This window comes from Pelophylax lessonae, assembly GCF_965119305.1.
Source record: "Pelophylax lessonae genome assembly, chromosome: 5".
In the NCBI taxonomy this organism is placed as follows: Eukaryota; Metazoa; Chordata; class Amphibia; order Anura; family Ranidae; genus Pelophylax; species Pelophylax lessonae.
In genome coordinates this window covers 277,032,473-277,055,848 of record NC_138772.1, presented here as the reverse complement: position 1 = coordinate 277,055,848, position 23,376 = coordinate 277,032,473, and the positions used below count along the sequence as shown (strand labels likewise).

Here is a 23,376-nt window from a genome sequence, read left to right as displayed (position 1 = left end):
AGCAGACATTCTAACAGTAGTGGCTAGCTATTCTAGTTCCAGTGGGGTAGTGACTATAGTATTCTCTTCATCCAAAGACATAAAGGAAAGTTGCCAGTCCTGGCAGAGGATGGTGAGGGTTCACTTGTACTGGAGGTTGAATAGCAGACAAGGAGTCACGTGGTGCTGATTCTTCTTCTCCTCCTCCTCCTCCTCCCCCTCCCGATCTACTCACTCCCTTTGTTGTTGCCAGCAGACACACGTATTGCACCCATCTCGTGGCTGGTGACAGGCTGTGTGCCTCCTGAACAATACCCCGAACACAGGCAGTGAAGGGGCAATCAGTGCAGAGCAGGAGGAAGGGAGGAGCCAGCACACACACACTCACACAGGGCTCCACCAACCTCCACTTCCTTTATTGGTGGCATGGCTCTAAGGATGGATGGCATCCTCCTGTTCAGGCACACACTCCTCTTCTTCTGAATGCAGCTGCTGAGCCCTCACACTGACCTACATGACAATTATTGATGCTGCTCGCTGGACATCCCTGGTCCCCTTGTCTCTCCTGTACTTGTGTGGAGTGAGACCTGAGAACACAGCCCTAGCAGCAGCAGCAGGAGTGACAGGGAATGAATAGGAAGTGGTGTGTGCTGGAGAATCCACTGAGGAGCCTGGCTTGTGCTCTGTGCTGTTATTGATGCTCCTGGCCTGCTGGAGCAAACCCTCACCCTTCTTACCCCTGCCTCTTCTATCACCAGCATCCTGCTTCACATCATGGAAGGATTGCATCCTGCTTCCAGGCTGCTGGGACCCTTGGCTTTCTGGTCCACCTCCTCAGTGCTTGTCTTTATAGCCTTCTCCGGAGTCCAGGCATCCAACCAGCTGCCCAGCGAGTGCCACAATGGCAAAGGAAAGGGGATCAACTGCTCAGGTAATAGATACAAAAACAATCTATCTATCTATCTATCTATCTATCTATCTATCTATCTATCTATCTATCTATCTATCTATCTATCTATCTATCTATCTATCTATCTATCTATCTATCTATCTATCTATCTATCTATCTATCTATCTATCTATCTATCTATCTATCTATCTATATATCATGTTTAATACACATAAGATTATACAGTATATAATACACACACACACACACACACACACATATATATATATATATATATATATATATATATATAGAGAGATATATAGAGAGATATATATATATATACACACACACACATCAAAAATATATAAATATATCAGGTATACTACATATAAGATTATACAGTATATATATATATATATATATCTATATCTATATCTATATATAGATATAGATATATATATATCTATATCTATCTATATATATATATATATATATATATATATGTGTGTGTTTATATATGGAGCATTTCTGTGTAGACATAATGGGATCATACACGCCTACCTATAATATACAGTAATATGATTTCCTCATTACATACCCCATAGCATTAAATGTGTAACCTCCTATGGAACTGCTTTTATTATCTAGATATATGTGTCAATAGTTTAAATACCATTTTTTTTTTCAAAATCATTTTATTATGCAGAATTTATGTTGTGCCAATAGTTTATTCAACACCTTACATAGTGCAAATTACCCACATAACATATATATATATATATATATATATATATATATATATATATATATATATATATATATATATATATGAGTTATATGTATATATATATATATATATATATATATATATATATAAATATATATATATATATATATATATATATATATATACATATATATATATATATATAGTATATATATATCTATATCTATATCTATCTATCTATCTATCTATCTATCTATCTATCTATCTATCTATCTATCTATCTATCTATAAATTAGATCCCAGAATGCACATGTATGCATTACATTCTGTCCGAGCAATTGTGGATTTCTTTATTTCTGTATGTGTTTTGATTGGTTAAGTCATAATGTGAATGCTATTTCCAGTATCCCTTCGAAGAAAAAAAAAAAAAGATTTGTGTATGAATGGGTGATCTAACAAAGGACGGCAGGCCACCTCGTAAGACAATGCTATTGTTTTAGGATATTCCTGTGTCGGCGGTGTACTGTGAACAAAAGGATGTGCAAGTCGTCCTGTGCCGTTCCAGTGTGTAGGCAGATGATCCATCAGAGCCTGGACCCTGGCAGGTGGATGGCAGTAGTCATTAATAAATACACCGCACCCCTTGTTGTATTTGTGCTGGGGTGTTCCTGTGTTTGGAGTCGCTTTCCGCAGAACTCGGCCGCTAGGAAGTGGCAAAATGAGCACAGATTGTGCCATGTGACCCGACCCTAAGGATGGGAACTGACACAGAAAGATGATTGTGGTGGGCAGATCAAATAAATAAATAAAGCCTTGGTAGCTGCTCCACTCATGCACAAAGTCCCGCTTGCATTCAGCCTGTGAGCACATCAGTGGCTCTTGCCTAGCTGGACTCTCCAGCTTTTATGTCAGTTCATGAAAGGACAACATTACATTTGAGAATCATTCCTGTATTTCCATTTTTATTAAGCTGGCTATGCTTTCGATGACTCCAGTCTGGCTGATGTATACTTAATATGAAGTTTTGGCCGGGCTCATTTATTCACGTTGGGTTAATTTATTTCCATCCCCTAAGGGACGCTCAACAATGGCATAATAACAGCAACGTATGCTAATCACTCATCATGGTGTATTTCTGTATCGGCCTCATGGCTAAAAGGCTTAACTCGATAAATATATATTAACGCAGGGACATAGAATCGCTCTAATTGATTGATGTAATCAAATAAATACAGTGTTTGTTTGCATGGTGCTTACCCATTATGTATTTTCAAGCCAAGTCCATTGGCTGTATGGATGATGCTTGTTTGGTTTAATATATGGATGATTCTGTCATGTGCTGTGTGATGGTGGCGATTTTTTTATGCGATCATACCGTCAATCAATTTACTGATTAGAAAGATTGTTTGATGCCCCATAAACAATAACATAACAATCATCCATCTACTTTCTTATAATTGGCATTTCTGACCAGAATGAGCAGGTTTTGGTCAACATCGATCGATGGCACGGTATGTGCCTTTTCAATACTTCATAGATTCGATCATGTTGTCCAATTCTGTGTAGAATCATTTGATCAGATCATTACTTGTGTGACCCTCATAAGGATACACATTCAAGTAGGGTTAAAGGGGCACAAGAAATACCCTACTGCCAAAGTAGTGTTGTATGAAATACTGGCCTACTACTGTGAGCTTTTGTCCTTGTTTTTGCCATAAGGTGAATGATAACAGATAATAATGTTCGATTACTATTTAGCATAATATTTGACTAGATAAAATTGCTTAGGAATGGGATCCAGCTGTTTCGGTATGATTGACGCGTCCCATTTTCTTTTGTGATGCAATTAGTTTCGTGAAGCGAAAGGTTAACAGGTTAGTGTGTTCTTGTTATTACAGTGGGCTTTAACGAGGTATATAGGTCACTTGAACACACCGGAAAAAAATGTGTATTACCAAGATCAATCCTGCTGTGAAGACTTGGAGATGGGTCTTCTTTTAAGATTGGCACCTCTTTCAGGATGAAGGTAGCCCCAGCATGAAGGGGTTAGAAAATCAGTCCCTGAGGATAATTTCTAGGTTTTATAACTGTATTTGCGGCCCAGCTATGGTAATTTAAATAGGAAAAAAAAAAAGAATCAATGATTATCTCACCTGTGTTTAACGAGAACACTGAACACCTGTAATGAGCTTGTCATGGGTTGTTGTGAATTGCAAAATCAAAGCACTAACTTAATTGCGCTGTCTCAAATGCTGGAATACACATCCAATGCATCTGGGTTGCCTTTGTAGCTGATGTATTCCTTCATCTCTCAGTCAACCCTTGCATTCCAGGGTTATATAATATTTTTTATGATTTTTGTAAAACTATTGTCAATCAGACCAGTCAAATGCTTTGCCCGGCATTATATAAAGTTTATTTATTTATTATTATATGTAGCTATTATGTAGCTATTTTTTTACGTAATATTATATGTTTCAAAAGATAAACATTGAAAGGTTAGAATGCTGGTATAGTTCAAGTTAGGCTGGCCATACATGTTCAATTTTCTTGTACAATTTCCTTTTAGACTTACCTTTAACTTTGTAATGCAAGGACCTGCCTAATTGGATATAATTGAAAGTTGTTTAGTTTTGAATTAATATTATATGTTTTTTGGTAAACCTAAAGGAAAATTGTACAAGAAAATATAACATGTATGGCCAGCCTTAATCACATTTGAATGGGGGTGGGGGTGGGGGGGTAATCAAAACTGGAGAAGACAGAATATGGAGTAGTTATGCATGGCTGCCAAAATCAGCTTCTATAATCAGCTTGTTCTGTTAAACTTTGAAAAGGAAATATAGACTCTGGTTGGTTGTAATGCACAACTACTCCAGGTTCTAGCTGCTCCAGTCTGATAAATTCCCCCAATTGTATTACATAAAGAGAAAAACAAATGTTAGGGGTTAAAGTAAGGCAAAACTTTTATTTTAGTTTTAGATAGAGTGGAGAGGGATTGGAACGTTTGACAGTTTTTATTGATGTGTGTGCCCCCCCCCGCCCCCCCCCCCCCCCCAGGGAGATTCATCCTCTCTATTTGTCCTGATTACTATTATCATTGAAAGTAAAAGTAAGGCTCGGTTCACACTACGTCGCTCCGACTTAAGGGGCGACCTGTGAAGTTGCGTGCAGCGTGACTTCGGCGCGACTTGCACGGACTTCATAAAATGAATGTCTATGCAAGTCGCCTCTAGGTCGCCCCGAAGTAGTACAGGACCCTTTTTCTAAGTCGGAGCGACTTGTGTCACTCCTATTAGAACGTCTCCTGTACTACACAATGGGAGCGTGACGGACCGCGACTTGTCAGGCTGACAAGTCGCGGTCCAAGTCGGATCAATGTGAATGCGGTCTAAAAGAAAATCCCACATTTTGGGTTGTCCCCAGAAAAGTAATAGAGGGGAAATCTTCCAATGGGGGCACTAGTTCTGGTGACCTAGGGGTTCCCAAGGAATTCCCTTACCCACTGGGCACCTAAACCCCCCTTTCTAACCAGACCAATTTTCATCTTTCAGTGCTCTCACATTTTGAATGACAATTACATATTACATTTTTGTCCTTTTTTTTTTATCACAAATAGAGCTTTCTTTAAGTAGTATTTAATCATCACTGGGTTTTTTATTTCTTGCACTATAAATGAAAAAAGACTGACAATTTTATAAAAAAGAAAAAAAAATGCATTTTTCTTTGTTTCAGTTTTAGCATTATGCAATTTCTTGAGACACTAACAAGCCAGGAAAGTACAAATACCCCCCAAATGACCCCCTTTTGGAAAGTAGACATTTCAATGTATTTTGTAGCAGGCATGGTGTTTTTTTGGAAGTTGTATTTTTTTCCTACAATTCTTTGCAAAATGAAGATTTATTTTTATTTTTTCCACAAAATCTTTCACACACTGTATAGGCATACTTTCAACTACACCCCAAAATACATTCTGCTAGTCCTCCTGAGTATGGTCAATACCACGTGTGAGACTTTTACACATCCTGGCCACATACAGAGGCCCAACATCCAAGAAGCACCTCCAGGCGTTCTAAGAGGAAAAATTACACATAAAATTTCCTGACAACCTATCACACCTTTGAAGGCCCTGGAGCACCAGGACAATGGAAACCCCCACAATTTCCAGAGAAAACACCCCAACACATAATCTAGGAGGCATTATGAGTCTTTTGAACATGTAATTTTTTTACACAAGTTTTTGGATGTGGAAAGCAAATGAAAACGCATTTTTTTTTTTACACAAAGTTGTCCATTTAATAGATATTTCTAACACATAGCAAAAATGACACCCCAAAACAGATTCTGCTACTCCTTCTGTGTAAAAGTCTCACGCATGCGGACTTTTACACAGCCTGGCCACATACAGAGGCCCAACATGCAGGGAGCACCATCAGGTGCTCTAGGAACATAGAATTACAAATCTAATTTCCTAAATACCTATTACACTTTTGTGAGGCACTGTAGGGCACTGATAAGCACTGTAGTAGCACTGATGTTGCACGGATGAGCACTGATGTGGTATGAATGTGGCACAGATGAGCACTGATGTGGCACGAATAAGCACTGATGTGGCATGGATGGGCATGATTGAGGCACGGATGTGCATGATTGAGGCACAGATTGGCATGATTGAGGTACGGATGGGCATGATTGGGGCACAGATTGGCATGATTGAGGCACAGATGAGCATGATTGAGGCATGGATGAGGCAGTGCTGCAGTCTCCCTCCTCTCCTCGCACTCTGTATCAATCGCTGTGTACAGTGTGCGAGAAGAGGAGAGAACTGAACTGAACCTGCACCGGTTTGTTTTGAACAACTTATAGTTTCATCAGTGGAGGGAACGATCAGGTGGTAAAGGGCCACTATCATTGGCCCTTTACTACGATCTGTGATGCCAAGTTGCGTGTGGGAAGTGCGATTCTGGAAGGATGTCACTGTATGCCCTCCCAGAAGAAGCTGACCGGGCCTATAGCCCGGTCAGCAAGTGATTCCTTTGCAGAGATTTTCTCTCACTTCCTGTTTGGCTATGGGACAGGAAGTGAAGGTAAATCTTTGCAATGAGGCTACAGAGGGCGGAAAAAAAATTAAAAGGAGTTAAAACCCTTCCTCAGTCTATCCAAAATGAAAAAAAAGTTTTGCCTATAGTTTTACTTTAAGGCCCATACACACGATAAGAAAAGCGGACAAAGATTTCCCTATGAGAACCGATCAAATATGCCAAAGACGAATCAATATTTGCTGGTTCCTGTTAAGCCAGATTAATTTTGATCTATTTATGGCCAGCTTAAGACAAGAGGTATGTTACTGGCAGGATCACCAGGTGAAAAAAGGAAAAAAAGCCCAGAAAAAGAAAAATAATACAGTCACGTATACGTGTACATGTATAACAGATCTTCACTGCATCTGAGCACCAAAAACACTCCTCTACACTGAAGTCGGTGCTGGAAAGATCATGTGACCGGACCAGAGGGATTTCAGAATAGGTAATTATAGATATCTTTCCTTTACAGGGTAGATAGATTGGGCTTATAATGCTGCTATTAGTAGATTTAAAGGATAATTTCACCTTTTAAGAAAAAATAATGTATGCCTTTTTTTTGCAGGAGCCTGGAAAGCATTGCACCAGTGATCAGCCGATCACTGGTGCCATGCGGGACTCCTGCAGACTGTCAGTGTAAGCTGTCTGCTCATACGCATACATCGTGTGGGCTGGCAGTTTTTCCACTAACAGGAAGAACCAATGAACTATCACAACGCTGAACAGTACATGGTACTTTGTTGAGAGTGTGGAGCCCTGCACGGCTGCTCACTTTTTTAAAAGTTACAGCTAGTACGGGGAACTTCTCCCCATACCACTGTCACAAAGAGGCAGCTGAACCCTGATCTGCTGCAGAAGCATGTTACATGTTCCATCCTAAAAAAGGGGGGAATATGTAAAATGTTACTGAAGGTGAACTTATCCTTAAGGGTCCTTTCACACGGGGTGGACCGTTTTTTGATCCGCTCCGGCACTTTTTTTTCTTTTTTTTACGGACACGGATGACACTTGTGTCATCCGGTCCGTATGTCCGTTTATCATCCCATCCGTTTGCGGATGATAAACAGAGATAATGCATGTCAATGGGATTGCGGATGTCAGCGGATTACACCGCTGACATCCGTTTTTGCGTCCGTTCCGTTTTTTTAAACGGAAGAAAAATAGGGTTCTCTTCCTTTCCAAAAAACAGAACTGATAGGAAAGGACGCAAATCGGATGTCAGCGGATGGTCATCTGCTGACATCCGCAATCCCATTGACATGCATTATGTCAGTTTTTCATCCGCAAAAAAATTGGATGAAATATGGACATATGGAACGCCCGTGTGAAAGGACCCTAAAGCTTATTTCAGTTTTGACTTGCCTTCCACTTTAAGGATTTGTAAGCTGCAATATAATAAATGATTGTTTTTGGGTTTAGTACAGCTATAAAATGTATTTTGACTTTTACATTTTAAATGTTTGCTGTACCAGAGACTATAGTATTGCATTGTACATAAAGAGTAAAAAGTAAATATTAATGGTAAATATGTATTCATAGACATATTAAACTTTGTCTTGTAATGCTTATCCTAAAGCAAACTATGACTTCCATATTTTAAATGCCTTTTGCACTATATTTCCATTATTAAGTTACATTCTTCCTTTACTGCCTACGGTGCAATGTTTCTAATAATATAATAAATATACATATTTTTTCTGTAGAGGGTATCTTTGTGTAAAACAGAGTCAATCAACCTCCCTGATTAACAAGTGCTGACATAAAAACCTCAGCCACATAGAAAGTATATTGTTTTCTATCAGACAGATTTCTCTGTTAGACGCTGAAAGAGAATAAAAGTTAGGGTGGCTCTGAATTCATAGATTGTTTAGCCCACTTGGGCGGGCAATATTGAGCTTCTCTGGCAGTCAGAGAGAGTTGTTATTGTAAAGGCATGCTTTCCATCTTGATTTTAAAGCCTTGCACCTTTTCTGCTATGCCCTGCACTCTTCTCCTCTGTTGTGTTGTAGCTAGTGCAGAATGTAGCATGTCTGATGGATAACCATTGCAAATTGTAGGAGTGCCCTGGCCTTCCTGCTCACTGGCTCTTTTTGTATTTTTAATTTTTACGTTATAGGTGGTAAAGACAAGTTTTTCCCTTTCCCACTCACCGCTATTTCAAACCCGATAGCCATAGAATCCTGCAATCAGCTGAGAAGAGAGACGCTAAACATCATCACAGAAGAAAGAAAGGGGGAAACAACAATATATATATAGTATACAACATTACCAGCTATACTGGAATCTGTACATTTGGGAACGCACCAAAGAGATTCCCACCCTCATCAGGCACCTAACAGTTATCTAAACATAGTAGAGTTTAAGGATTCAAGTTGCTCTAAAGTATGAAATACACTGTCTGGATGAGCTGATAAGACTAATGGATGACACAGGGATAACTATCAAATACACTCGAAAAGCAATCAATGACATGGTGGTGAGGTCGGGTATTTGTCCAATTTAAGCTTCTCCAATTATAAACTAGGTTCTCTCTATATAGGGTATTGCTTACAGAAGCTATTCACGGTTTGAGATCAGGTGGAGATGGAGCTCTCCAAGGTTGTGCAGTAAGTTTACAAGATGATCTATGAACAGGGGTTTTCGTGTCAAGGGGTACCTCATCACCATTTAAAAAAACCCTATAAACATAATTGTTATCAGGGTAAAGTTGATAAGAAAGACTGTTTATAGTGTGCAATACAAAAAAGCCGTGGGCACCTCTACTGCATGCGTCTCCATCTCCTATAGCCCTTCCATCACCTTGAACAGTCAGAATTTGATCTGTGACTATACTGGTAGAGATGCAGTGGGGTATAGTAGGTCCTATGTAATATATAATGTATGTACAGTAAGTGAGTATGTTTTTGAGATATGGTTAATAGATCCTCTAAAATAAATGTCCATTTATCCAGGTCCTCTCAGATAGTCCTCCTTCTCTTTTGCTTTGCAAGGCAATTTGCCCCATGCATTAGGTGTTAAAGGGAGTATACAAGTATAAATCTTAAAACAAATTTACCTTTTGTGGTAGATGTCGAAGCAACTAGCTTAAGTAGGGGAGCCTTGTGTGATCGCAAACAAAATGTTCTAGACTGAGAAGTATTTGCATTCCTGTGTTCTGTCTTGGCTAAGGACATGATTTTGTAAACTGCTTTGTATACCATTTGGGCAGGAAGTCCTGGGTAGTATCACCTATTTAACCCTCTTATGTTAGCTTTCTGTTACTATCCATGATGTTAATGGGTCGGTTTTGACCCGTGTCTTAAATCAGCCATAAAATACCCTCAGAACAATTATTTATCATCCAATTTGTTTCTTACCTCTTGGTTACCTTGTTAGGCTTCTTTATCCTTGAAAAGATTGGTTTTAATATTTTTCGTGTGACCCCTTAGACCTTTCTTTTGATAGCATACCTCTCATTTTCAAATTTAAAAAATGGTAAAATAAAGTCAGCAACTCTGAAATGTATTGGTCCTATGTTTCTTTACTTTATTTAGAGAAGCAGACAAGCAGGCAAAGAGATAGGCCCCTCCCTAACTACAGCTCACAGGGTTGAGAGGTGATTGGCTGTCAGTGTTACTAAGCAGAGAGAGTGTTTATGATTTTAGTTTTGGCACTTATTAGTGTCCTAAAATCCTATATTATAACTGGGTCAGAATTGACCCTAACACCATAAACGTCTTAATTTTCACCACAGCATTTTATAATTTAGTGAAAAGGATTCTTTTTCTTTTCTTTTTAAACGGTTTTTATTGAAGGCAAAAGAAACATGGTACAGTAACATGCAGTAGAAAGATTAGGTACATGCCGTGATATTACAAGTCACAGTAAATATAGAACTACCGCATATAACATTCAAGGAATATGTAACAATGTGATACGCATAAGAGATCGACCCGGCATCCCGACTGAGAAGAAGTAATGGCACGTACAAATTGAAGGTGTGGCCGAGGTCACAATGCGTAAATAGGCCCCCTCATAGAAGGGGTCTCAACCAAAACAAAGGTATAACACTTAATGAGATATGCCAGGGGCCGAGTGGGGAGAGGGGGCTGGGAAGGCAGGGTTGGGATGAAATCAGGGTAGGTAGGAGAGGGTTATGGGGGGGGGGGGTAACAGCTGGTAACCGGAGGAAGCCTCGAACCCCCCAGGGGCCCAAGTGGGGAAAGAGGGTCGGCAAGGAGGACTTCCCAATCAGATGAGTACAAGGCTGTCGTCAAGGCCTGGTGGTAGGCAATGGTCAATCCAAGGCCGCCAGAGCCGTTCATAGGGGGTCAGTTTATCCAATAAAATTGCTTCTGTTTTAGCATGTAGCATGGCTTGGGTAACTCTGTGTATCATGGTCAGATGACAGAGCGTGGGGGTTTTCCATGCTTTCGCGATGGTTTGCTTAGCAGCAGTCGTGACATAGAGGTAGAGTTTGAATTGACGGTGGGTGAGGTTAGGTGGCTTGCGATTCAGGAGAGCTGATGCCGGGTCAGGGGCAAGAGAGGTGCCAAACATGGTAGACAGGGTATCGTGTACTTTGGATGGATTCTTTTTCTATTACATTGTTTAAATAGAGGTTCCTGACAAAGTTAAAAAATCTTGATGCAATAAACAAATTTATGTGATACTTATAGACATTCAAAAATGAAAACGGGTCGGTTCTGACCCTAACATAAGAGGAGGGTTAAGACCTCTCAGCTGATGTAACTAAAGCCACTTTCTAACACTCATGAGTGGGTCATTTTTACCTGGTAAATATCCTGGTGTAACAAACTCCTCAAAAAACAATTTAGGAGTATCCCATCTCACACCAAGTGATGCAGAAGGTATACTGATAATCAGGAAGCCTTTAATTTTGTCCGTCTGTTAAGGACTCTAAAGTAGGACTGTGCACTGAATGCAAGTGTGTCTTGCAGACAGACAAACAGTTGGAATAAATTGTTATAGTGATTCGAATACAGCGTTACATTCAGTGATATCACTCAATCCACAGATATGAGACCATTATAACAAGTGTCAGCATCCTAACCCTTGAGAGAAATGGTTTTGTCAGCGGGACAGTTCAAGTTGTGCATGAAGAAGAGCAGCATTTCAGGTGTTGGGAGAGGAAGCCTTACAGCAAGAGTCACATGACAAACATGTCATGAAGAGGGAACAATCATTGAACAGTAACAATGTAAACAAACGGCAAACAGTGGCAAGTCCCAAAACTTGTCATCTGGAATACCAAAAACATTTTCCACACAGAAACCTTGTGAGGATGCCAAGGGTGGCCTTAAAGTGCATCATGAGAACAATTAAAGTTCAGTCAACTGCACAACAAAAAAACTGTAATATCTACTCAGTAAAGAGATTCAACATGAGCAGATATAGATCCCTAGGATTGAGAAGGAATTCTTTCTGATATAGGCATGTAGATGCTGCCGTAAGGGTGTCAAAGAAATGTGTTTCTCTCCTCTCTGCCACCCTCAGGCATGTGGGGCAAAGCATAGCACTGGCTCTTTGCTTTTGCACTTCTGCTTGAAAGTCAGGTAGAGAGTTTTACCTAATTGTAGGATAAGTACTTTTGCTCTCTGGTTTTACACAGAATAGCGAAGTAATTTTAGGATTAACAGTCTCAGAAATCCCCCTGATGATGGGGGTCAGAATGGATCTTGTATTGCCAAAGAGAGGGGTAAAGCTGTACTTATCGAAGGTTTAACAAAATGATTTCTCCAGGACTTCAGTAGGAGAGTTAACCTTGCCGCACTCAGGAAGTCCAACTATGTGGACATTGTTTCTTCTCAGTTCATTTTCCAAATCATTTTCTCTGTATTTGTGGCTATCTACCTTGGTTTTTGTAGCATCTACTGGATGCATCATTCTCAGTGGAGCTTATCCTGCTCCTAATTGCCCTTAAAGGTTATGGTGCTTGAAGTATACTCCTTCCTTCATTCTCTTTAGTTAGTCAGAGAGGCTAGATAGATGTAGATATTCTACATTTATTGATATCTAAGAGTACTACTTAACAGGGTGTAGTTTGAGGTGCCCTCTCCACAGAAGATGAGGTCTATGTCTCTGGTTGGGGGCTCAGGCTTAGCCAGCTTTTTGCTTTGTACAATACTTACACTCGCCTTTTCATGTAGCAATGTTGACCTCTGTGTCTGTTAAATCTTCTGTGATGAGCAGTAGTTTCATGGAGAAATTCCGATGCTGATTTTAAAAGCAGAATCCATCAATTCTACAACCTATTGTTTCCCAATACTTTTACTTTTACCACTTGATGTCTATTTATGTTAAAGGGGACTGGGGTAATTACCGCCCTCCAACCAGGAGTATAGCAACTCATTCAGGGGGATCTTATGATTTTTCTTTTCAATGAAATGTGAAAAAGATTAAAGCTGAACGCCAAAAAAATCATTAAAACATAATTCATTTGTTTAATGTACGCAGTATAAGTACCAAATTTTGATTTGATATCAACCCCTTTTACTCCCTGTAGAAAAGAGCTCATACTTAGGGAGGGAGAAAAAGCAAAAGGAGCTAGTCAATTCGGATGATCATGAAAGGAGCATTCTGATAGGAGGAGAAACCAGAATGATACAGAGATGATCACGAAAGGAACATTCTGATAGGAGGAGAAACCAGAATGATACAGAGATGAGCTTCTCAGTCTTCTACTTCTGCTTTCAATGTCTATTCACGAGCCAGGGTTGGGACAAGACCTACAGGGTAGGTGTTATTAACCACTTAAGCCCCGGAAGATTTTCCTGCTAAACGACCAGGGGGTATTTTGCGATTCGGCACTGCGTGACTTTAACGGACAATTGCGCGGTCGTGCGACGCTGTACCTAAACAAATTTGACGTCCTTTTTTTCCCACAAACAGAGCTTTCTTTTGGTGGTATTTGATCACCTGTGCGCTTTTTACTTTTTGCGCTATAAACAAAAAAAGAGCGTACATTTTGAAAAAATAACAATATTTTTCACATTTTTTTTATATGAAATTCCCCAAAAAAAAATTTAAAAATCAAAATTTTTTAACATTTTCGGCCAATTTGTTTTATGCTACATATGTTTGGTAAAAAAAATCGCAAAAAGCATATTTTTATTGGTTTGCGCAAAAGTTATCGCGTTTACGAACAAAGGGAAAGATTTTTGTCATTTTTGTTGTTTTTTTTTAACACGTAATGGCGGCGATCTGCGATTTTTTTTGCGGTACTGCGACATTGGGGCGGACAGATCGGACCCTTGACTGACATTTTTGACACTTTTGGGGTTACCAGTGACATTTCTACAGTAAATCAGTGCTATACATATGCACTGTTACTGTAAAAATACACTGGTAGTGAAGGGGTTAACTTTATTTGGGAGGGAGGGGCTGTGTGTGTCCCTAGGGACGTGCTTTCTACTGTGATTGGCTGTGGTTTGAACTGTAAGGACACTGATCAACGGATCTACATAGTAGATCCGTGTGATCAGTGTCTTTACACCGAGGAGAATGACAGGTGGCTTGTTTACACAAGCCGCCTGACTTTCTCCCTCTCCCCCGCCGATCGCTGTCCGCCAGTCACACGCGCGGGAGCGGGAGCGCGCCTCCGCGGGCGCGCGCTCGCTCCCCAGAGCCTCACAGGCTAGCGACGTAGACCAACGTCACTCTGCCTGTGAGGGGCTGACTGCCGCAGTAAATATACTGTGAGCAGTCGGCAAGCGGTTAAACTGCAACAGAGAAAGTCAGGTGCCTTTCCCTGCCAGACAGGGCTGTGCTGTGTTGTAGAGCTGTGCAAACTTTAGAACTGAATGAACATGACAGGCAAAACAGCTCTTTTATATTTATTTAATCTGTTTTAGACTATCTGCTTCAAGTTCAACTTTTAAAAGATTTAGTTATGTACAGAGGATTGGTCGTATTTGAACAAACGTGGCTAAAAATCAAGCTCAACTTCCACAAACCTTGACCCAAGTAATCAATAATCTTTTTTCTTCAAGCAGCTCGTTTTCTTCCTGCTCCATCATTTAATCTTAGTAATGTGTTAAAGGAGTGTTACTTTAGTTAATGCTTTAGTAATTCAGGTCCGATACCAGTGGTGCCAGAAAGCGAAATGATTTTGGTATTACACTGCACTTGTGAAAATCACTTCAGAAACAGATTACCAACTGCTAAAAACAGTATAAATTTAGCTAAGCCCTGTCTATTCCCCTATCCCTATACATTTTACAATTTTCTTACAATTTTCTGTACAATTTTCTTGAAATTTGCCTTCAGCTATGTAGTACAAAGGCCTACCTAATTGGATACAAGTGAAAGTGTTGTTTAGCTCTGACCTCGTATTATGTGGCTTGTGGTAAATCAACAGAAAATTGTACAAGAAAATTGAACATGTATGGCCAGCCTAAGTCTGAAATAGGGAACACCTGGGACCAAGCAGCGGTTATCAGTGTGAGGCTGTAGACATCACTGAGCAAAACAGAGTCTGAGGATGACAGGGAGTCAGCAAGCTCCAAGTATGGATATTGGCAGCGGTGTTCTAAGCTGCACACGAGGATGACAGCTGTCAAAATGCTTGGTGGATGTCGGGAGAGGGTTGTGTGCATTCACCAGGCATTTTGACAACTGTCATCCTCGTGTGCAGCCTAGAACGCCACTGCCACTTCCCATACTTGGAGCTGGCTAACACCCTGTCATTCTCAGTCTCTGTTTTGCTCAGTGATGTCTACAGCCTCACACTGATTACAGCTGCTTCTCAGCTGCATTAGTTGTCATTACAAGACAGCCAACCATTGGCTATGGACGCCGGTGCCGGGGTGATGCCTCTAGCTGCAGGCATCACTCCGGTACAAGCACTTTCTGAAATATCGGCAATATCGGTCACCTTGGTGGCCGATTCCGATATATCGGGGAAAGTGCAGATTGGCCCTCGATATATCGGCTTTGCCGATAATCGGTCGATCCCTAGTCTACAGATACAGATGAAAGTTCCAAAGGACCAAGGGACTATGCACTTCTAGGAGCACCATATGTACTGTGTACTTGTACACTCTTTGGAATTGACATGTAAGTCTGGCAACTGTTGAAAAGCAAAATTTCCATCTGGATGGATCTTGATACCTTCTTTATTCTCAATCCTGGTTTACTGACAGGTTCTTTCTACACTGTAGCTGTGCACTGTAGGTGCAACTAATGCAGGGGCTGCTTGCTTCTGCTTCTAAGAGTTTGTGATTGGGTTCTACAGTAAATACATGAGTGCCTGTCATGACTCAGAGCAAAGAGAACATATTGTGACCGGTTTACTCTTTGTGTGTGCCGCTCAGGCTCGATGAACGGGGGATGTGCAAGTGGGTGCCTCTGCATTTCCTGCTAAGAGTGCCAGCAGGGCATGGAGCCTGTCCTGGCTCCTGTAGTGGTTCAGAGGGAAAAGGGGTGACCCTTGTTGCTGCACACCTGAAAGATCCTAGGGAGGTTAGTGGAGTGGCAACCTCAGCCTGGACTCCAACAGATACACTATCAGATAGATTAGTCTAAGGTTTCAGGCAAAGGAAGCTGCAAAGCAAACGGCTCAAGCGTGCCATCTGTTTATACTGGCAAGAAAAAGTATGTGAACCCCATTGGAATTATGCAGTAATCTGCCATACATGTGATCTGATCCTCATAAAAGTGATAGTAATAGACAAACACAATATACTTAAGCTGATAACACACAAACAATTCTAATTTCTCATGTTGCTATTGAACATACTCATTAATCATATTTTTTATTGCCACTTTAACCAGTAGTGCTCTGAAAATCCTTTACCGTGTCTTAGTTCAATTGTAAAACAACGATTGTTTGTAAATAGTTGAAAAACTTTTATAAGGCTCCATTCACACCTGGGCGTTTTCAGCTCCAAAAACGCTCAAAAGAAACGCTTCCAAAACGCCCAACAAGTAAAACCCCATTCATTTAAATGGCCCCTGTTCACATCTGAGCGTTTTGCAAAACGCCTGTAGCTGAAAAAAGTACATGAGCTTCTTTTTGGGCTGATTACCAGCGTTTTTGATAGATGTCAATGAAAAACGCCTGAAAAAATCGCGGTAAAATCGCGGTAAAATCGCGGTAAAAAACGCTACGCTCAAGTGTGAATGCAGCCTTAAGCATTGGATTAAAAGTGTATAACCTGTTTAAAAAAACTGTCAAACAAATATGACCCAACACCATTATAGTTTTCCTTTAGTAGATCGTGTACACTGATGTTTGTGATGCCTTCGAAATGCATTCAGCATCTGTTTGAAACACGTTTAAGATGCACTTACATTCAATTTTACAATACAGGTAAATGCACAAATTCATCTGTATTGCCAGTTTACAAAGCATTATGGCAGTTGCTATACAGTTAGAGGTAGATTTATAGCATTTTGAAAATTACTTTTTTCAATATATTCTTTGCATATTCTATATAATTTTAACATTTTGTGATTTTCTAGCCTGCTGTTGCTGTTTTTATAAAACCATTTCTTTTTAAGGTGTTTAGACTTTAAACACTTTTAGTCCCTTTTCACATGAAGCACTTAGCTGCTTACTCCAAGCAGGGCCATTTTTGCAGACACGGGGATGCACAACATGTACATGTACCATAGATGTCTGTTATGACACGCAGCTGCATGTATACAGCAGCTAGGTTCCAATGTAAAATCCATGTGGGGGAGTGGACTCCCCCTGGGTGGACTGGGTGCTTAGAAAATGTTTTATCTTGCAATTTTATATTATTAATAAAGAGTAAAAAGGAAAAAAGTATTTTTCCAGTAAACATGGAATTAGCCTTTATTTTCAATGAGAATGTTTTATTGGACTTTTTTTTTTTATGACTATACGCGGTCCAAAAGTGTGTTACATTTTAAAGCGGTAGTAAACCCTGCAAGGCAATGTCATAATGTGCTAGTATGCATTGCATACTTTCACATTATGACCTTAGAACAAAGCCTTCCAATGCAGCAATGTCATCGCTGAGAGGTCTGACATCTTCCCCTGGTCTTTCTTCTGGGTTTGCGGCCTCCAGCTACATGAGTCGCTGTAAGCCAGTCCTTCAGTGCGCATGGGCTCTTGATGTAGTTTAGCAGATATTTATAGTACCTACAGGTAAGCCTTAATGTAGGCTTACCTGTAGGTACAAGTGGTGTAAAAGAGTTTACTACCACTCTAAGTTCAAATAAGTGTGACAGATTTTGATTTTAGATGAAGTATAGCTCCATTTTTGCTGAGTGAAACAAATCTTTGTCAGCTGCATACATAGCAAGGATTTTAGCAAACCTCATTGGACCATCATAAGCTGTGGATTCCACTCACTTCCTCCTTCCTGCAGCCGCCTTCTGAGTTAAGGATTGGCAATGGTCTTTTCAAATTGTCTCCCTTAAAGTGGAGTTCCACCCATTTTAACAAGTTGAGATGTACGTAATCCCCTTTAAATATGATTTTACCAATGCAAACAATTTATTTATTTTTTTGTAAGGAAATACCGTTTTTCTTCTTTCATCATCTGCACTTCCGGGTCCTGCTGCCTTTCGGCGATTACGTCACTCGGCAATTCGCAAGGGCTCCTGGGATATCGGCCTAGTGTATCCCAGCAGCCCTTGCAAAGCGCCTAATGACGAAATCTTGTGTTATTTCCAGTTCTCAGGGATGTATTGCCTTCAGTCGGTGCTCCGCCCCGCCTCCTCTCAGTGAGCTCTACGGTATATAATGCTTTCAGTCACTGAGAGGAGGCGGGGCGGAAGCGGGGCGGAGCGCGGACTGAATGCAATACATCCCTGAGAACTGGAAATAATGCGAGATTTCGTCATTAGGCGATTCACAAGGGCTGCTGGGATACACTATGCCGATATCCCAGGAGCCCTTGTGAATCGCCGAGTGACGTAATTGCCTATAGGCAGCAGGACCCAGAAGTGAAGATGAATAAGGAAGAAAAACGGTATTTCCTTACAAAAAAATAAATAAATTGTTTGCATTGGTAAAAGCATATTTAAAGGGGATTACGTACATCTCAACTTGTTAAAATGGGTGGAACTCCACTTTAATGGAAGAGTGTCAATGCATGAAAAAGCATAGGTGTAAAAAGCTGAGCCCAGCGCTATCATTCTTCACAGATTTTTGGGTCCCCAGTGCCGATATTTTGCTTGCGGGAAGCTAGTTAGGACTTTCTGATGTTTCATGTTCATATTTTCAGAAGTTCGCCCCACCCCTGCCTGTAAACTCCTGGGACATGTCACATGTTCCAGTAGACCACGGGACAATTCAGAAAGTACAGCCAGCTTTTACAAGACAATAAATAAAACAAACTCAAATTCCACTCACAAGCATCGGCAGATGTGATGAAGTCAGCAGCTTGGGCTCCAACCAACACCCGGGGGTTTCCTTTTTCCTGACCCCTGATGACATTCTCTGGGACAACACATATTGATTGGAGCTTAGGAAATTGACTTCATCACATCTACTGGTGTTTGTGAGTTGACTAAATGCAGTGGTTTTATACAGTGCTGCAATATCTGCACTATACAGTGCTGGTCTTCTTTGTTTCTTTTCTCATGTCACCTGCTGTCCACATTTTATTATTAGGTTGGTATCTGTGCCAAGCTGGTAATCTCCATCCTGTGGATACTTTCAGTATATGTAAATGCACACGACCTTGGTTGGTTGGATTTGTGTATTTCTGCTAAGAGCATTTTGTCTCTTGGTGGCGGCACACTGGAGTTGGCACATTTGGAGTATTGATCTACACGTAGTTTTTCGCCGGAGACACGTTTATTGAATTTTCCTTAAGTTTTTTCACTGAACACATGCTTATTGGACGTTTTTCTCACATTATTGTATATTTATTTAATTGTCTTTGCATTATTCACAGTGATGTTTATTTGAGAACAAAAGTTTTTTGGCTTAGATTGAAAATGTAAAGGGCATGCGCAACACAGGATTTTTCCATCAGATTTATTACCTTGTATTCAGATATAAGTGTAGTCTCCCCATCACTTTTCTTTATCCAAGGTTTGATAAAGTTACACTGAGCATGGAGTTTCACAATATTTAACAGCTTCTAAATCTGCCTGCAAGGGCACTATTTGATGTTTCTGGAGATCCCACTAGTCTTTAAGAAAGCTGGCACAAGTGGGGAAAAATAGGTTTTAGTGTCTGTACTGCAGAAATTGGAATGCTCTTTTAATACGTCTGGGACCTGAGTATTTTGAGCCAAGTACAAAATTGTCCATTTAAAAAGGCATAAGTTTAGATAAGCTGCACAAGAAATGGGGAATCAATTGAATGTTATGTAGATAGGGTAAAAGTACCTAGCAAAGTATTGTGATTTTGGCACACTCGAGATCATGTTATTGAGAAATGTATCTCCCAGGAACTCAAGACTGCTTAGAAAACCCAACACTTAGGTACCTATATATAAAACGGAGAGCAGAACCCTCTATCTGCTCTCTGCTGAACACTGCAGGGTTTATTTCACAATCTGTTTGAATTTTACGAGTCATTTTTTAAAATATAGACCGCGGTGTGGAGCCTGCAGTGTCCTGCAGAGTGTTCCTTGCATTATGTTGCAAAGAACACTCCATGATTGAAGAAAGTTGCATAAACGCTAAGCACCTTTGTAAAGCACATCTATATGCTTTAAATGTCACCATAACACAGCTGTATAATAGACCCCTTAGTACTTAACAAGAGATTATTATAAGTATTGCTTCATCTGAGCTTCAGGCTTTTAAAATATACATTGCAGAACAAAGAGTCTTTCCCAGTTAATGCAATTTTCAGACCCGCAAACAAGTGGGAAAGTGAAAGGGTTTCACATCATATGCAGAGACCTGTGTTTTTATACACCAAATCGGGGTTTACCTGAAGTCACTGCCCATTTCCGCAACACAGGTCCACTAAAACTATTGTATGTCTGATTCTAAATGTATTTTCATGCTTGACCTACTTTGGGCAAGAACTTTGTCGAGATTGACAATGCAGACTTCATGTTATTGATTAATGAATGAGCTACTTTGCATTGTCAAAGTGCACCTGAACTCAGAAAGTGAAGATTTGCTGTTATTATGAACATCCAGAAATGTTAAATGTGATGAAGCAGTACCCTGATTCATGGGCCTTTTGTCTTGAATTTCTTCCAAAAATATAGTGTACTTCCAGTGTCTAGGCACTTCTATAACTGGAAAAGTAAAGGAGAAATTGGTTATGATAGTCTGCTAGAGATGTATACCAAATAGAAATAGCACCTATACTGTAGAAAAACATATACCAAGCCAACACTACTTGGGATTTCAGCGCAGCAGAGGCAGTGTGGTCATAGCACAGGAGTTAGGCGTTCACTGGACTTCTGTCAGAATGAACATGTATTTTTCTGCAGCATTTTCAAAACATGGAACATTTAGATGTTTTGCAGAGATATACTGCAATTTTTTCCCAGACATACAGCACACCTTAAAGTAATATTAAAGACTTTCTTTAAAAAAATAGAATAAAATAACAAACATATTATACTTACTTGCTCTGTGCAGGGGTTTTGCACAGAGAAGCCGCGATCTTCGTCTTCTTAAGTCCCTCGCTGGCGCTTCTGGCCCCTCCCTCCTGTTGAGTGCTCCCATAGCAAGAAGCTTGCAATGACGACACCCAAGCAGACTCATTTCTGAGCCACAGCAGAGGCTCGGCCCGCCACCCCATCTCTCCTCATTGGCTCACTGGCTGTGATTGACAGCAGTGGGAGTCAATGCCTCAGCCATTAAGAAGGGAGAGTGCCGGAGAGTCAAGGCTCTTGTGCACATTGTTGGATTATAATGGGGCTCAGGTAAGTATTAGGGGGTACTGGGGGGGGGGGCAGCTGCACAGATAAGGTTTTTTACCTGCATGCATACAATGTAAAAAACCTTGAGCCTTTAGAACCATTTTACGTTAAAAAAGGAATTTAAAAACTCCCTAGGTTTAGACAGTTAAAATTTTTTAAATGAGAAATTCACAGTGACATACATATATATATATATATATATATATATATATATATATATATATTGTGGGGGCAGTTTTAGTAAAAAAGCTTGATGTAGATGAGGACAAGAAAATACGTTTGTGCAATAGAACAAAGCTATAGAAGCTTGGCAACCCGCTAGACAGTTACAATATACCCACTCACACATGAACTAGTAATTATGTTACAAGCGACTAGAAGTAAGTGGTTAGGCAAGCCATCAGCACACCTTAAAGTAAACCTGTACCCGCACTTACAGTAGCAGTATATACAAGCGGCTAGCACAATTTACAGGTAGCAGATAGCTGTATATTATATATAGAGGTGCAATGCTTCAGGAACATGAAAAAAGTCCTTGGTGATGGCTCTAATATAGATTCAAAGGGGAGAGTCAAACAGGTGCAGATTCCAAACTAAAGTGCTAGGATAAATCCTCAACGGACAATAATGCACACAACTGACCTTCACCATCAGGGGTAGACCAATAAGTATAGTAGTCAAATGTGCTTTATGTGGATCCCAAATGCAAACACCTGGTATCAACAATCCTCATGATATAGGGTACTCCTCCACAACTGAATCTCAGAGCATGTAGGGTTCTCCGTCAGCTCTTTTTTTCTTGGAACTCCTCAGGAGGCTGGAGCCACCCTCTCCTGAGGAGTATGTCTGGTTGCAAGGGAGCAGCCAGAAATGTGTATGTCTGCCTGGTGCAGTTTGTGATAGGAGAACAGACAAGAGAGCCCAAGCCTGAGGACCAGAGCAGAAGGGAGCTGCAAGAAAGAGAGAGCTGACAGAGAACCCTACTATTAGACACAGGATCTCTCCTCTGCCCTATAAACTTCTGATCAAACCAAGAATGGTTTCATCAGATGCTTGTTCAAGCCAGACATGGCTTGTTTACATGAGACCGAAAATGGAAGTGACGAAATCTTCATTGCTTCTGGTTTCTAAATGTGTCCCAGGAACCAGAAGCCGCTGGACACATTCTTACTGGGCTCCCTGATTGCATGGGAGAGCCGAGTAGGCGACGGCGGGAGGGATGTGGGACCCTCTTCCGATACCTGTAAAAAGTAGTCCAACACCTTCTTAGCTGCTAGGATTAGTCTTACATTGAATGGAATCGGCGGCTCTAAAAGAAATGATATCTCAATGATGTCCACGACTTTAGTTACAAATGTTATATTCTACACTCCTGCAGGTACTTCATTTTACTTTATCATTACTAAAACATAAAGGTAGACTTAAGAGTAAGTTCACTTTTTGACAAAAAATTATAAATGCACATTATTTTTTTTTTGCAAGTAAAAAATGTGCATTTATACATACTCTTTAAAACAAGGGTTTTCAAACTGCAGCCCAAGGGCTAGATGTGGCCCTTTGCTAGCCTTTATCTGGCCCTTGGGGCACTGTTCCTCCCACTGATATGAGGCACTATTCCTCCCACTGATACCAACAATGGAGCACTATTTCTTCCACCGATACCAATGATGAGATACTATTCCTTCTACTAATAGGGGCACTACTCCTCCTCCTACTGACCACCAACCCTGAGGCTATATTTATTCTCACTGATGCTGGGCCCATGACATTTTCTGCCCCTGCTAGCCACAATCAAGCCCTCCTTAGGTCTTAAGGACAATAACCTGGCCCTTTGATTGAAAAGTTTAGAGACCCCTGCTTTAAAGAGTCGTGTAATTTGTT

General features: G+C 40.5%; 1 protein-coding gene across 1 annotated transcript in view; it reads left to right on the top strand.

The window, feature by feature from the left end:
• The first annotated feature begins 204 nt into the window (after positions 1-204).
• Positions 205-23,376, top strand: part of TMEFF1 (transmembrane protein with EGF like and two follistatin like domains 1) — a 311,438-nt gene continuing 288,266 nt past the window's right edge. The window contains exon 1 of the mRNA XM_082258289.1: positions 205-910. Coding sequence (XP_082114415.1) covers positions 754-910 — 157 coding nt within the window. The 5' untranslated portion in view covers positions 205-753. The remainder of the gene's footprint in view (positions 911-23,376) is intronic.